At 40.9% G+C, this 16,424-nt stretch overlaps 2 protein-coding genes across 5 annotated transcripts in view; one reads left to right on the top strand and one right to left on the bottom strand.

Annotated features, from left to right (window-relative positions):
* The window catches only part of klar (klarsicht), a 166,040-nt gene extending 155,233 nt beyond the window's left edge, over positions 1-10,807 (bottom strand). For all 4 annotated transcript variants that reach the window (XM_064690261.1, XM_064690258.1, XM_064690257.1 and 1 more), the window contains exon 1: positions 10,043-10,807. The gene's annotated coding sequence lies outside the window, so the exon portion shown is untranslated. The remainder of the gene's footprint in view (positions 1-10,042) is intronic.
* A 315-nt stretch (positions 10,808-11,122) lies between these two features.
* BORCS6 (BLOC-1 related complex subunit 6) lies at positions 11,123-12,344 on the top strand. The gene is made up of 3 exons (XM_064690121.1): positions 11,123-11,589; positions 11,643-12,087; positions 12,150-12,344. Exons 1-3 carry the CDS (start codon positions 11,211-11,213, stop codon positions 12,193-12,195), a joined length of 870 nt encoding a protein of 289 aa, XP_064546191.1. The 5' UTR covers positions 11,123-11,210; the 3' UTR covers positions 12,196-12,344.
* The last annotated feature ends 4,080 nt before the right edge of the window (positions 12,345-16,424 follow it).

Consider the following 16,424-nt stretch of genomic DNA (forward strand, 5'->3'; position numbering starts at 1 on the left):
GGACAGGCAAATTAACAGCCGCAACAACAACAACAACAACAACAATATAAAGAGCCGTAAATGCCGCAACAAAATGCCCCAAAAACACCCACTAACTATATGCATTATATATGCATATATAAAGCTGGCCTCCAAATGAAAGTGAAGTGAAGAATTGATGGACATTATGTGTGTGTGTGTGTGCGCCCAGTTATGAGCTGTTTTTTGTGGGCGTGGCACATTCACATGACAAAGCAGGCAAACAAATGCGCAGCGTTTTAATTTATGATTTCCAGCTGCAGGAGCCGCAATCGATGATTACAATGGCCAGATAACTATCGAAGCGTAACGCCCTGTCGCGACTTGCAGTCAAGACACGCTGGAGCATAGGGTATTGATTCGCCTCCTCCTTCAACTCCACCTCCGATCGCTCGATAAGACAGGCGGCCACTGAAGCTGGCCAGGATCGAGCGTTCATTTGTTATCGCTTAGACTTTGTTGCCCCTGCCGCTGCCGCCGCTGCTGCTGCTGCTGCCATCGCCATCGACGACGTCGTCTGATTTGCTTAATTGCATAAATTTTTATTTGCTCGAGTCGATGGTGCATGCGATATGCAAATGACGCAAATGACGCGCGCCCGATATCCACTGTGTGCCCACGGGCAGCTGCTGCCAAAAAAACAAAAACAAAAACAAAAAACACATGGAAATAGCGAAAAGTCGCGCATTAAATCACACACACAGAAACTGTAGCAAAAGCTCCTAGGCCAGACTCAGACCCAGACTAAAACCCAGACGTCGCCGTCTATGACGATGCAAAACGCGACTTTCGCTGCCTTTGAAATGCCAAAAAAAAAGAGTTACAAAAATGTAGGAGTATGCGCCTCAAAATGCATAAGCGACAAGTGAAATACTCTACAAATTTATTTTATTTAATATACATTCAGGGCCAGATTCCTATTTTGTTGCTCTAACTCTTGCTTTTCCCTTTTTCACCCATTTTCCGATCGGGAATATGAATTTCTTAAACTAATTAAAAGTTCGCACTCATCTAAACAGAGCTTTATACTTCGTAATGAAATGTTTCTAATATTTATTTGTGCATAAAAAAGTTTAACATTCCACTTGACTTTCCTTTCGTTCACCCATTTTCCACCCATGAAAGTGAATTTCCTAAAATATCTCTAATCTCAACCAGGGATCTTTATTTTGCCATATCGATCTATTTGTACATAAAAATGCTTACCATTCGACTTGACTTTGGTTTTCCACCCATTTTTCACCCGTGAAAGTGAATTACCTAACACCACGCACCAATCTCAACATTTCGCCCAATCGGTGTAAAGCGAATTCGATAGCAAACAAAAGTGACAATTTTTCACCCATTTTCCACGCTTAAGTATGAAATTGCCCTAACCCAACGTAGTCATAAAAGAAGCCTTTACTCTTTATATATGCAGGGTATTAAGAAATGGCACTTAAATGGCAAATATAACGAAATTGAAACTTAAGCCTGGTCAAAAAGAAAATTCTTCTGTGCAGCCGCTGCGTGTGAATAACAACAGCAACTGCAGCTGGGCCCAAGTTTGGGCATTTCTTTTGTTCGAACAAAAATTTGACAGTCAGCTCTTTAGCTGCATCCTACGACAAAAGACAACAAAGGCATTTCTAGTGCATGGGAATTTGGAAAATGCAAGTTGGACATGGGTCAGCGGCAATATTAAGATTCGTCTCTTTGTTTTTTATTTATATTTTGTCGTTTTGCAGCCTCACAAAGGTCATTTGTTGTTTGACTTTTACTTTTATTTCGCGAATATAAAAAAATCTGGCTGACACTTGAGTTATGTAAAAAATGGAAAGTTCATGGGTGTAGGTTTCTTTTTAAAGATTCGTAATACTCTTTTTATTTTATTTATGATAACAAGCAGAGGTTGAGGAACATTAAAGCTCATACATTTTTCTCGTACAAGAATTTATTTAATGTGAATATTCTCATATAAAGTCATGCATTACCCTTTTATGTGCGAGTTATCGCTCGTTTTAATGGCTTTTCCAACACTTAGCCCAAATTTACAATAATTAGTTGGGCCATAGAAAAGAATTCCTTTCAGAAATGTTCCATTCTTTTACTTCATTTTAATCCACAAGTCATCGCCGGCTACGCCCCGCGCCCAAATTCCAATCCGTCTTCCGTTCTGCATTTCATCCAAAGAAATGCGCCGTAAATCAAAAAAATATATAAAACTCTTGACTTTACGAAACTTGTGGCCCCCACAAATGAACTTCATGCTCAACTTTATCGCTGCAATTTCTTGAACTATTTTTAAGAAAACAAAAAAAAATAAAAACTCCCCAACAAGAAAAACAAGAAATGCGTTAATTTTATATAGAGAATATAACTAAAATTATGGGGAGAGTAGATGCCGCCGCCGGCCTTATCGCTGTGGTTCAAAGAGCGAGAGGAGAGGAGAGGAGAGAGGAGAGCAGCGCAAGCGGCAATTAAAAGAGCCGTACGCGGATAAAGATGAGGCCAAAGCAACAAAATGATGACGATTATGAGGCGCAGCAGGCAAAAAGAAGAAGATGATTCTAGATTTCTAGAGCTCCCCTCTTGTAATAAAAATGGCTCCCCCAACCCCTGTTGTTGTTATTGCTGTGGCCTGTGATGGAAGGGCTTTTGGTTTATTTTTAGCACGCGCTGCATTTTCGCTTTGAAATGTATCTACAAGATACAGATACAGATGCAGCAGCTAGCCAAATGCCTGGCCCAGGCGCAGGCCCAGCCCCAGCAATGTTGACAGCGTGCCTAATTCAAGAAAATGAAGACACGCACACACATGCACACACACACACACACACAGCTAGACATTCCCAGCTACACAAAAATAGTTGCACATTCTAAAGATAATCATTGAAAAAATGCAAGTGTCGCCCATTAGCTTGGCTCTATTCCAGGCATTAAAATGTATGTTTGGATTTGGCATCCCAGACAAATGCACAGATACAAATGTATCTGCCAGATACCCAGATACAAATGTATCTGCCAGATACACACACTAACTGCTTTTTATTAATGACAGCGATTAATGCTTCAAATTCTTCTCGTTAGTAAGGTTTTTTTTTGTTTTTTTTTTCGTGTTGCAAACCTTACATACTGCAAACATTTCACAACACTAATTGCAACTATTTTTAAGCAACATTTGACAAACATTTCTTTTTACAAACAAACCGCAAAAAAAACGCAGCCAGCCGCGTGTCCCAAATAGTTGTCGCTGCATTTGACAATGGATAAATGCTGGGGGATTATTTAAATGCCTGACCCCAATGCCAGTGTTGGGAAATGTGAGTGTTAGGCATTGAAAATTTAAGTGTGTGTGTGTGTGGGAAAGGAAGGAATTGAGTTTGTGCAGAATTTGTTTGCGATAAAATTCCCGTAGTAAAGACTAATTAAATAATTTAAACAAAATTTTTTTTTAATTGAATTAAATTATTTATGTTATTTATAAATTATTTAAGGTTCTTTGCGAATACTTTAGGCAATTTGTTTCACCGAAGAATCCACCGGGAGGGGTGAATATTGAGTGGAAATGGCAAAGCATTTTGTATTTCAGGAATCTTGTGAAGGAGAAAAGTAATGTAATTTTTAACTTAATTTTGATTCACAATTTGTTGACAAAATCAAAACATGAATTTTTAAAAACATAAAAAAAATGTAATAAATTTAAATAAGCCTCGCAAATGCCTTAAAAGCAACATAAAGTTTAGTTTTAATTATTCAGTCCATTAGGCCCAAAACTCAGCTAATAAACATTATCTCATTTGCAAAAAATTAAAATTCTAAAGCCGCTTATTTAAAGCATTAACAACAAAAAAACCTTAACAAATTAAACTGCTGACCGCGCCCCGCGCGACAAAAGAATGCGTTGCCAACTTTTGTTGTCAATTTATTATGCGAAACTATTTGAACAACAACAAAGGAAAACGGAGTGAAAAAGAGACGGAGAAACATATTGTTAACCGGTTTGAAATTAATTTGATTTTTATTATACACATTTCAAGGTTAATTTCGTATGCACAAAAGGCAAACAACAGACGTTGTCAGCGGCATTGTAAATAGGGTCGCGGAGTTCGGCTCGACTTTGGCCAGCCGAGATGAGCATTAGGAAGCGCTCTGGTAATTAATTCCCGCTGCCGATTCACTTTGCCAGACGGCACACATTTTGCTATCTGCGTTTAGGATCGTTTAGCAGCTATGCAACAAAATTTGACACAATTTGTAGGCGTGCGCCTGGGTTACGCCTACCACAACTTCCATCTCCGCCCCTCCAAAAACTTCAACACGCAACCGGAGAAATTTACAAACGCCGCCCGAAAGTCACAAGTGCAACCGCCGAGAAAAGTGAGTTTCTGCAAGGCACGAGTTGCATACCCTCTCAGAAGATTTTCGCCTGACTCAAAATGCTCACTTTTAATTTTCACCCAGTCAGGTGAGTTTCTCAAAAGCGCTGAAACGTCTTCTATACAATTTTCTACAGTATTTTAAATATAAAAAAATGTTTTTCCACTTACTTTTCGACCTATCAAGCTAGCATTCATAAGTCTTTAATGCGTAGCTTTACAAAAGAATTTAAATATGAGGTCTTATGCGAATCATTTCCACCCAAAAGTGTGGATTTCATTTACAATAAATTTTCACAAAAATTGTTGAAATTATATATGTATGTCATTTGAATGAAATCTAACAAAACTTTCATACTACAGTTTCTCACTCATTTTCCATGCTTATGCGTGGAATTGGCCTGCATTTCGCATTGGAGTCAGCTTGCATAGTTGCTGTCTTCAATTCTGCTTCCTATTTCTTACGAGTTGTTTATTAATGATGCAAAATGTATGAAAATATCAAGACAACTCCCACAAGAGTATTACAACAACAACAGCAACGACAACAAAATACTTGCTATGCGTGCAGTCAAAGGAAAACTAAGAAAAGAAAACTGAAAAAGCGATACGGAAATGCAGATAAAACCTTTGGAAAATTAATGAGCTGCAAACAATGCGGACATTGTTAAGACACAGGAGAGCGAGAGATACAGAGACTCGCGAGGGTTCAATATTTTGACACTAAAATGCCAAGGAGCAGCAACAACAACAACAACAATAACAACAACAACGACAATAAACATTTGCAATAACTGCAGGAAAAATCCCTCAAGTCAAATAGCCAACTATGCTGCCAGATATAATGTTGGAAAATTATCTAAGGAAAAAAAAAGTAAAAGTTGAGCCCACAAAAATTTATTTGGTAAATGAAGTTAATAATAATGATTATTAATTATGATGATAATGATGATGATGTACAACAATAATGATATCGCATACATCAATCAAATGGCAAAAACGAAACGCACATTAAAAGCAATCAAAACAAAACGGAAAATGTGTGAAAATTTCAAAGACAGACACAAGGAGAGAGAGAGGGGGAGATGGGGGGCGATGGAAACTGGGTAACAATTTTCAACAAAAGGTGGGTCAAATATTGCGCCACAAAACAATACAACAATACAACATCGATAGCTGCCACATAGCTAAACGGTTTGCTTTTCATTTTACACCTTCCACGAAAACAACTCGACCCCCTTCCTACCGTCCCCCTACCTGCCCCTTTAGCCCTAACAGCACTGGTTGTAAACAAATCAAAAGGAGGTCAACTATATTGGCACACAGATCGGGACTCCAGCAGCAGCAGCAGCAACAACAAAGATTGCAGCAAGTGGGCAGTGCCCGACTAGAGGATACCCTGGCATAGCGTCAAGCTGTCTTCGAGCTACCTAGAAGCTAACAGACACACACACGTGTGCATATCCCTAACTATAAAAAAAACCCCATTCTTGATTAACTTCGGTGTTTACAGTCCGATCTTCATATAATTTGGCAGGGCTTAAATATGGCACAACAAGTTTGTACATACCAAAGACCAAGGCAAGCTCATGCTGGGTATTGTCTGGTAGAATATAAATTTGAATTAATAAGTTTAAGAGATCGACGGGTTCGCATAGAAGAATATAGCCGGATTGACTCAGCTTGTCGTTTTGATCAAGAACATATAAGCTGCCCATAGGCCTCAATCAGTCTGTTGCATACCTTGGCACATAACTAATATACCCTTTCACACCAACTAACAAAGGGTATTTAGTGTAGCAGGCACAGTTTATAGATCTTAGTTGTTGTTGTTTTTGCGATTGTTATTGTAAGTGCCAAAGATATTGCTGTCGGCGCGGGGCTGCCAACTCTTGTCGATAATTGCAAAATTCTTAAGTGCTTCCATTTGCCAAACGAGTACGAAGGAAGGGTAGACGGGGAGGCACAGCTCAAATACTCTACAATTTCCTCAAATGATGTTTCATTTGATGCATTCAAAGCGAATGTAAACAAAAAGCGTTTTGCGCAATTGAAAATAAAATCAGAATACAAATGGAATGAGATGTGAGTCGGATATTTAGGGCGGGGTGGGGTGGTGAGAACCTGGTGCTGTTTTATGTATGTATATTTAGCGCAGTAAATGTTGCGGAATTGATTACTGGATTTATACAGTTAGTGGAATGCAAGGCATTACAAGAATTTCCAAAGAAAATTCTTAATGATGAGTCATGCTTGGCTGAAATCGCCAACCGAGCAACTGGAGGAAAGATTCATACAGTACGAATCGAGAAATATATTTGTGTGGATATCAGGCAAAGCGTTAATATCTGAGAAAAAAAACTCGTGGTAATCTATCAAGAAATGTTATCTTGCAATTCGTGTTTCTGAGTAGGTACAGAAACTCGAAGTGGACTTCTTAAGATATTTATAAATATACAAAAATAATATTCAAATATTATTAATACATATACTTATCAAAAATAATATAAATATAAATATGTAGAATATATAATTGTACAAATATTCAAAAATATATAAAACTATAATTATAAAGTTTTAAAACTATTAAAAATTTATAAATATATATTTTTAAAGATTTATAATTATATTTTCATAAATTTTTTTTAATTATCATTATCTGTATATATATATATTTATAATTGTAATATTTTTATAAATTTTTAATTATATTTTTGGTTTATTTATAATTTTTTTTTAAATATGTAAAAATATATAAAAATATAACGATTTCTATATCTGTATATATCATACCAAAATTAAAACTTCTCAAGCTTTCCATCTACATTAATAAAACATTTATTTTAACAGATCAACAAATATTAATTGAGCTTTCAATTAAACTTGGCTATCTTCACACAGAACCCATTGATCTTACTTCGACAGCATTTTCCCCATGAAAATAAACTTCTCATTGATCATCTCTCATTTTGGGAGCCACATTTCAAGTGCTCAGCTTAATTTATCGAGTGTTTTCGAGTCTCATCGCTTAAGCATTTCGATCTTTAAAATTCTTTCGTGTCATCTTTCCGCTATGGAAACAGATTAAAGAGATTTTTTGTTCATTCAAAATTTCTCAGCCCATTTTCAGTTGCAATTAGCAGTTGGTTGGTCAAAAAAAAAAATAAAAAAGCATTGCGACTTCCTGTTGCCACAAGAGAAACCCGTTTAAACCAATTCAATTGATGTTCAGCTATGAATCTTTGGGAAGCTGTGGCCCAAATGGCAGCTGCTGCTGCTGCTGATCAGAAGTTCGATTGGCTTTCACAGCAATTTGGAGGAGCAGAGGGGGGATAGGGGCTAAAACAGGTGTCTCCCACGCCCAAAAGTTAAGAGGCCGCCGCCACGGCTTAAAGCTCGTTAATTTTTTAGCAATTTGGTGTAATAGCTTTTGGCCTAAACACAAATCTACAGTCGGGACCGCTAATGAGCCATTAACACGCTTATCGGCCCGAAAGCAAAACCTAAGGAAATGGGGAGGAGAAGGGGTGAGGCAACACGAAATTGGCCACGCACATGACTTGAGCCCAAAAGGAGTCGCACGTGAGTCGGGAAATATCTTTGTTGCTGTGCACTTTGGGGTCAGGCGCGAAAAAAGAAAAAATAAATATGAATTTCCTCAATTAGATTTTCCAGCCACGACCCGTTTAGGCCATGGCATATAACGAAATGCAAATCGCATTAAGACGCGCTTTTAATCGGCCGCAAGGCATCGCCTCTCTCTCCCTCCCTCTCTCTCTCTCTCACTCGCTCATTCAGCCAAGTTTTTGCACTTTTGTCGAAATCGCCTTAAACGCTAAACGAATCTGTTGTCTGCTGGGTCACCAGGTCAAAAGCGAGGCGCCCATTGAAAGTACCGCAAAGCGAAGAACAACAACAACAGCAACAACATTCAAAACAAAAACATCAAAAGCAATATTAAAGCCGTTGCAGCTTGTGTGGAGATCCATGATACTCATAGGTACAAAAGGGCATTCTTTGGAAAGTGACTTTACTGGCACTGGAAAGCCGCTTCCAGTTCTCATGCTCTCAACACACAAAGTGGTAGAAGAGCGCAACACTTTTGCTCAAGTGGCGCCCTCTAGCGGCTAAACGGCATACATGTAAATAATATGCGAAAAAAACATAAACAAACAAATGTGAAGTGCGAGCTGGAAAGGAAAACACTTATTTTGTTTTTTTTTTGTTTATAGTGGAACTCAGCAGGATCATTAATGAAGCAAAGTGTGTGTGTGTGTGTGTGTGTGTGTGAAGTGATGTGGGTGAAATCAATGTGAAACAATATAAGAGTGTTACAGTTAATAGCCCAAATATAACAGAAATGTATAAACAATAACTGTCAAAACAGGGAACAAGATAATATTTGGGAAAACAAACAAACAAATTAAATCAAAACAGTGGCCACTCAATAATTAAAGCCGACAAGATTAGAACTATTCAGAATATAATATTCTTATTGGTATATATTGTGAATTAAAACTTGCACAATTTATAATCTTATTGGAATTATCTGCAGCGAGCGTCCACTGTACACACATGCACGTGCACACATCGCCCTTGAGAGTTCGCCGCAATATTATCGAACATAATATATCAACCGTTACTTACACATCTACTATCTACCTTTTTCCTCTTTTTTTAAGTGTTGTGCACTTTTCATGAATATTTTATTACATCAACTTTAAAATCAATCGCTGCAATTGCTGTTGCGGCCCCCGCACTCTGCCCGATATCAGTCGATTGATGGAAAGACAGATAAATAAAGCGCAGCCCACGCATAACAACAAAAGCAACAACAACAAGCGCAACAAGAGCAAACACAAATACACAGACAGCAGGCGCACTTATAAGTGCAAGTGTGTATGTGTGAGAGAGAGCAAGCGAATGAATATTATCGCAGTCGGCGGTCGGGCAAATTCAAAGTTATTACGAAATCGCAATCGAACATAACGGTAGATAGCAAAAGCAGCAGTAAAGCACACACACACACAAACACACACGAGCGAAGAGAGGCAAAGCGAAATGAAATTGAAACATAAATAGAGCAAGAAAAGCAATAAATTATTGAACGAAACTTCTGATTGATAAAGCGTGTATATAGCAAAATTAAAGTTTATTAAATAAAATTAATTGCATATGAGCTTTTCACTAATAATTAAATTTATATATGTGTATTCACTTGTTTTAGTTATAAATGTGTGCATCATATCCCATTTGCAGGTTAGAAAAACTGAACGAAGTTTTGCCAGCTGAATGCGTCCATTTACGATTACGATTCACTGCAAGCGCAGCAGCAGCAGCAGCAGAATCAGAAGCAGCAGCGGCGGCTGCCCAAGCGAATGCCAAGACAATGGCGTAAAGCACAAAACAAGCGAATAAGCGTAACTGGCAAAGCAGCCAGAACAAAAGTTGGCCGCAGCAGCAAAATAGAAAAGAAAAGCCAAAGAACCAAATGCCAGAGTAAAGAGTAGCAGGCAAAACCTACACACACGCATGCACAAGTGAAGTTTTTTTTTTGCTGCATTCGCTCTCTTCCAGTGAGCGCATGGAACGTAAATTAATTTAAGGCGCTCTCGTAAAATTCTTTTTTTTGGCTTTTTTTTAGCAAGTGTAGCTTTTTGGCTTACCTTAGCGTTGTTGTTGCAGCAGCTGCCGCTTGTTGAGTGACTGAATGATTTATTACAAACACACACAAACAATACACTACACGAGATTTAAGAATGCGGCGACGCATGCGCAACTTGTAAATTCCAATTGGAATTTGAACCCCGGGACGAGCGCACATGTAAGGCGCAAAATCGAATGCAAAAGCAAACGCAAACGCAGGTTTGCTTCTTTTCTTTTACTCGCGCACACATACACAGAGCGAATTTGTCGCCCTCACATACACAATTGCACACGCACTGCATTCGCCGTCGGTTTTTTCTGTATGTATGTGTGTGTGTGTGTGTGTGTATCGATACCTGCTAGTTGCTCGGGTTGTTTTATGCTTTAATTTTAGCACATTTATCAGCTTGATGCGCTTGCAATTTACACACAGACATTGCAAAATATTATTTCATCTGTTTTACTTGGCGTTTGCGGCACTTTATTTCCGTGCACATGCACTTTGTCGGACACTTAACACACGCACACAAAAAATGACTCCAACACACACTTGCACATTTATGCAAACGGTGCTTTGTTATTTACCGCTGTTTCATTTACAATTTTCAAACAATAAAAATTAAACGCTGCACACGGCTGGCGCACACTGATCAAACGTTGATACACTATTACATTTATAAAACATTTAACACTTTTTTGCCGAAGCACACGCGTCGGCGGCCATTTGTTTGAAAATATAACACAACGACGCGAAAACCGACCGCGACGCGTCCAAACCGCTCAACGTTGTTTTTGTTTATGGTAAAAATTAGGGATGTTAATATCGTGTACACATCGATAAGTGCAAGGTGCATGCATTTAAGCGATACTATCGATGGCAGTGAGCGTTTTGTGTATCGCTTCAATTAATTACTCTTTGTAGTTGCTTTTAAAAACTACAGCGTTGCTTAATGCAGTTTCTTATTTTCGGCTACAACATGACACTGAAGAACTTGCTTAATTATAACTTTGAACTCATATCGTTTGATTTCAATGCGATAGTCACATTGAACTGTAATCGTATCTGTACTAAACGATAGTTGATAGTTTTTGCTATCGTTACACTGAACTGTAACAAGCAGCATAACAAACAAAGAATTGAGCTGCTGCATTTTTACTTAATTAACCATTATTATTGATATTGTTGCAATGTCGCGTCGCAGCCAGGACATACCCATACGGCCGCGCTACGGCTACGTGGACGAGGCCGGCGGCGAGGACGCTTCCACCAGCCACAAACTGCAGCAGAGGAACAACGCCTGTGGCACGCCTGCCTCCTACTCGGAGATACCCTTTCTGGCACAGTACGCGGGTCCAGTGCCCGATCACGTGCTGCAGGACCTAACGCCCACGGCCAGCAAAGTGCCGCCACCGGGCAACGAGAGCTACATGAATCTGGACTCGGGCGAGGATGACGACAACGACGACGACGACGATGAGGACGAGGAGGATCCCAGCAACAGCAACTCAAAGGACAGCTCCAACGAGCCGAGCAAGCCCACAAGTCGACCCAAGTCGCTGCAATCCAGTGAGTAAATTTCGATATTTCACGCCCGAATCTACCTCTCACCAACTCCGCAGCATTTCCCTATGAGCTGGAGGGCGCTATCGCCACCAGCAGCACCGGCGCCATGCATCATTTTGTGGCCCACAATCTGGAGTCGAAGCTGCGCGCTGCCACGGACCACAACAACTCAGAGCACACAACGCCCTCCCTGTCGACGGCGCCAATTTCGCGTTTCCTGCAATCACGCAACGTGCCCGAGGTGGACGGCAATGTGCTGAGCGACATTGAGCTGGAGGCACAGTATTTGGCCACCTCGGTGGACAATCTGATGGAGAATCTGGGCAATCTGCTGCACTCGATCAGCTCCATCACGGCGGACAATGTGGAGGTGCACAAGAATGCGGTGAAGAAGCTCACGGATGCCCTGGACGCGAACATCAAGTGCCAGTATCAGCTGCTGGCCAAGACCGAGGAGATATCCAAGTCGATGCGGCCCACCGAGAAGCTCAGCCAACGCATGTAAGTCCGGGCACAACTTTCAGTCATCTCGCAAACTATCTATCCCTAGTTTTCGTTCAAAGTCGGGAGATCAAACGCCTGGTGGACATGCTGGACAGCACCATGTAGGAGGAAGCCAGCGGCGGGGTTGGAGGCGTGGAGCTCGCTGCTGCTTTTGGGCAGGAAATTGGCACGCCTTGTGCTTTTCTTTAGGCAAACATTCCATTTGCTACCATATGCTAGTCATTTAATTGTATTCAACAAATGTAAATTAACAATTAGCCTTAAAAATGAGTTTAATTGTAGATTTCAAAAAGCGCGCCAAATAATGCCAGTCATATGCATGGCCATATTTAGTACCACTTTTAAACGAGTGTGACCAGCGTGAAAATTGCACACACTCTAGCATATCTTTTAGTATTTTTCAATTCATGGCATTTATTGGTGCATTCGAATTTGGTATTTTTGCACATTCTGCTCACACGAGTACACTGGCCCACCCAGTCTACTAAAACTCTCTGAACAACGCGTACGCCAAGTCGCTCGTTCTACGGGCTCGTGGAAAAGTGTGGAAAAAATAGAAGAAATAAAGTTTTCATTGTGTCTCATGCGTGCGTGTGTGTAAAAAAGAGCCAGCGAGCGCAACATGGCGAGTGTTTTAATAACGCAAATTCAATTGCACTTTCTATAAAATTCCCAAATTTTCTGTTCGCCAAACGTAATGCGGCCCAAGTGTTTGCGCGCAGTGTGAATGCTTGTTTTTTCCCTTCCTTTTCTCCGCGCACATCAACAAAAAAAATATATATAATGAAAAGTAAGCACAAATACGTTTAAGCGTTGAGTGACTGTGCTCGTGTATGTGCATGTGTGTGTCTGTGTGTGTGTCTGTGTGTGTGTGGGTTTGAGTGGTTTGTTTCTGTGGCAAGCAGCAGCCACGAGAGAAACTCAAAATGAATTGAAAACGATGAACTCAAAGTAGCGCACGTAGCGTGCTTGCGTGTGTATGTGTGAGTGTGTGTGCGAGCGAGAGAGCGCGTTTTATACACGTTTTCAATTGCATTTTTAACTTGTTTTTGCCACGAACTTTGTTGTATGTATTCAGCATTTGTGTTTAATTTGTCTTTTTAACAACAATTGGAATACAGGGTGATGACAGGGTGTGTGTATGTATGAGGGCGAACTGCCCCTTGATAGTCAAAATAAATTGTATTATTATTTTTTTAAATGCCTTTAGCTTTTGTGTACTTTTCCATATTGCGCGTCAGGAAAAATGCCAACTTTCCATATGGCTGGCAAATGCGGGCGCCGCCTGACGCTCTTCTTCTTCCAACCAACATCACCCTGTGTTTGTTATTGTTGTAGTTCATTCTAATATAATTCCAGACCGTTAATATTCATTCACAATTTGTTGTTGCGAAGCCTGCGTAAGGCATATACATATGCATTTAAGTGTATGTGTGCATATGTGTGTCTTTCTGCCTAGCGCTGCGTCATCATAAACATCAAAGAAACGCCGCCAGCGTCGCCGGTGCGCGTGAGAACAGTTTTGAGTCAGAGAGCAAGAGAGCAGAGAGAGCGCTTGATAGACGTGTGTGTCATTCATGCAAAGGATACTGAAAACCATTTGCTGCTTGCGCGTTCACGTCGACAGAGCTGCTGCAGTCGCTGCCGCTGCCGCTGCCTGCGTCGACTTTGCACTAAGATTTAAAGGCAAATGAAATTGTTGCACAACTTTAATTCAGCCAAGAGAGCAACTACTATTCCCACTCTCTTCCTGCTCTCTCTCTCTCTCTCTTTATCACCCACACTTGTCAATTAGTCGTCAAAACGTGGGGGAAACCTTAAGTGAAATTCAAGGAACCGCAAGCTGTCAACCAAACAACCAACCGACACGACAGCTGTTCGAGAACTTGCCAAAGGTGATCTCAAAAGGGGGGGGGGGGGGGGGGGTTGCCCAGGTGGGCGGGTGGTTGGTTGCTGGCCACTAATTGGGGCTCAAGCTGGTGTTTAGATTACATGCAACTGCTTTAAAGTGTTGTAAGGCATGCAAATATTATAAAGAAGTATTAAAAATAAACTAGCACAGTGGTTACATTCCATTATTTACTGAAAATATATTTAAATATATTAATTCCTACTCCAAATCGATAATTCTAGTATAGATACAAAAAATGTAATATTCTAAAGATAATATCGGCTTTCAACTCATTTTCCTAAATCTATGTGAAGAATCATAATTGATATGTTTCACTAATATTGAAAAATCCACCCCAAGCAGTGAAAAATGCGTGGATATCGAATAAACACTATTTAAATGTTAAAAACAAAACTGTTGAGCGGGCAAAGCCGCTTAATGCCAGCTAGTTGACAGCAGAAGTTCCTAGTCCCCCGCATCCTCCTTCCCTTTCTGACTACCAGAAAGTTGACTAATCCTTTGACTGCGTTCCAAAAACTTTCTTATACACATACAATATGCATACAAGAATATGTACACATACATAAATACATAATTCACACATATATGTCAGCCATATGCTTACCTGGTTCAGTGGGAGGGGACGTCCCAGTGCCCTGCCCCAATCCTTTTGCGTCTTTAGAAATGTAACTGTGCCATATTCCGAGCTAAAAATATGGAATACACGCACAACACACACACAGACACCTACACATACGTGTGTATTAGTTGTGTGTGTGTGTGGAATTAAGTCTGCCCACGACGCAAGTTTCGCGTTTTGCCGCCGGCCAACAGACCCTCGACCTGCCTCTACCTCGCACCAGCTGCAACCCTTCTCCTTATCACCACCGACCCTCCCCCATCTCCTGTCCTTCCTCATTGAGCCTTGTCGTTGATTGTGCAAAAGAAACTATTTCTGACGCGCTCGTAATCCACTCCGCGCCTTTTGGCCAACTACGTAAATCCTTACGTGTCTGTTGAAATAAGCAGGCGGGCAGGCAGTCAGTCAGTCCCTCCCCCTTCAGCAGCCCCCTGCCAGCGCCCAAGGTGGCGCGCCCACGTCAGCAAAGCGACGATTTCGCGAGTCCCCCGGGCAGAGCCTGAACAGCGCCAAAGAATGAGTGGGAGAGAGTGAGAGAGAGAGAGAGAGAGCGTGAACGCTCTGCCGCTGCCGGCGCTTGCGCAGGCGCCCAACAACGAAAGCCAGCAACGCCGCAGCCTTCAGCAGCTGCAGCACTGGCAGAGTCTCAGCAAACGGCGGCCTAAGCAGACGTTTCACGCGGCAGCCAAAAGTTAAATATTAAAGAAAAAATTCAACAAATTTAATAGGAAAAGCTCTCGTCCTCGCTTGAGCAGCGGCTGCAGCAAAAGGTGATAGACTGCAAAACGTTTAGCAACACTTTTTTGTGTGCATATCAAACATATTTGGCAATTCGCTCTCACAGCGCTAACTGCGTGTGTGTGTGTGTGTGTGAGTGTGCGAAAACTTCAAAAAAGTGTCGCAATTTGCAAATAAATTCAATTTATTAATACATACAAATACATTTGCTGTTGTTGTTGTTTGCGACTCGCCCAACTCGCAAATAACAAAAACAAACTAAACAACAACAACAAAAAACTCGTTTTGCCGTTTTGTGTGTTGGACGTTAACTGCGAGGTTCGTGCGCTGCCGCCTCGCAGCTTTAAATTCGCTGCTCTGTCGCGGTCTGCTGCTGCTTCTTCTTCTTGAATTTTGTTGTTGACGTCTGCGCCGGTCGATGTGGCGCTGCCTGCCTTCTGCTGTGTGTGTGTGTTTGTGCGCACATTTGTTTGTTATGCTTGCCATCGCGGCAGCTGCAACTCCTTGCTCTCTCTTACGGGCAGCGGCGTCGACGTCAACGTTAGCAGCATCTTTGCAACTTTTTCTCGCTTTTATGACTATGTGTGTGTGTGTGTGTGTGTTTGAGAACCGGCTTTTTGTTTGCATTAATTTTTGTTTTCTCGCCGCACATATTCATTATTTTTCGTGTGTTCCTCACCCCAAACCCCTCTGCCCAGCCCAACAAGTTGTTAATTTTGTTTTTAACGCTCGCACACGCACAACTTCAAACGAAAGTTGCCAATTGGACAATTTTTTTTTAACGCAAAACGCTTCAAAAGTTCCAAGAACATCTTTGCCATGCGTTCCAACGCAAAGTGCGTAGCAAAAAGTTCACTTTACGTGTGTGTGTGTGTGTGCGTGAATGTTCTCTCTTTCTCTTTCGCTCGCTCCCTTGTGCGTAATCTATGAATTTGTTATTGCTTTTATGCTACGCTGCTTTGCTGTTGTTGGCGCATGTTTTTATAGTTTTTGCGTAGTTTTATATTTCGGCACGACAAACACACACACACACGCACACACACAGGCAGTCACCCAGAACGGTTC

This window comes from Drosophila montana, unplaced genomic scaffold, assembly GCF_035044405.1.
Source record: "Drosophila montana isolate Dmon_TW-CO22-7 unplaced genomic scaffold, ASM3504440v1 contig_3240_1, whole genome shotgun sequence".
NCBI classification, from domain to species: Eukaryota; Metazoa; Arthropoda; class Insecta; order Diptera; family Drosophilidae; genus Drosophila; species Drosophila montana.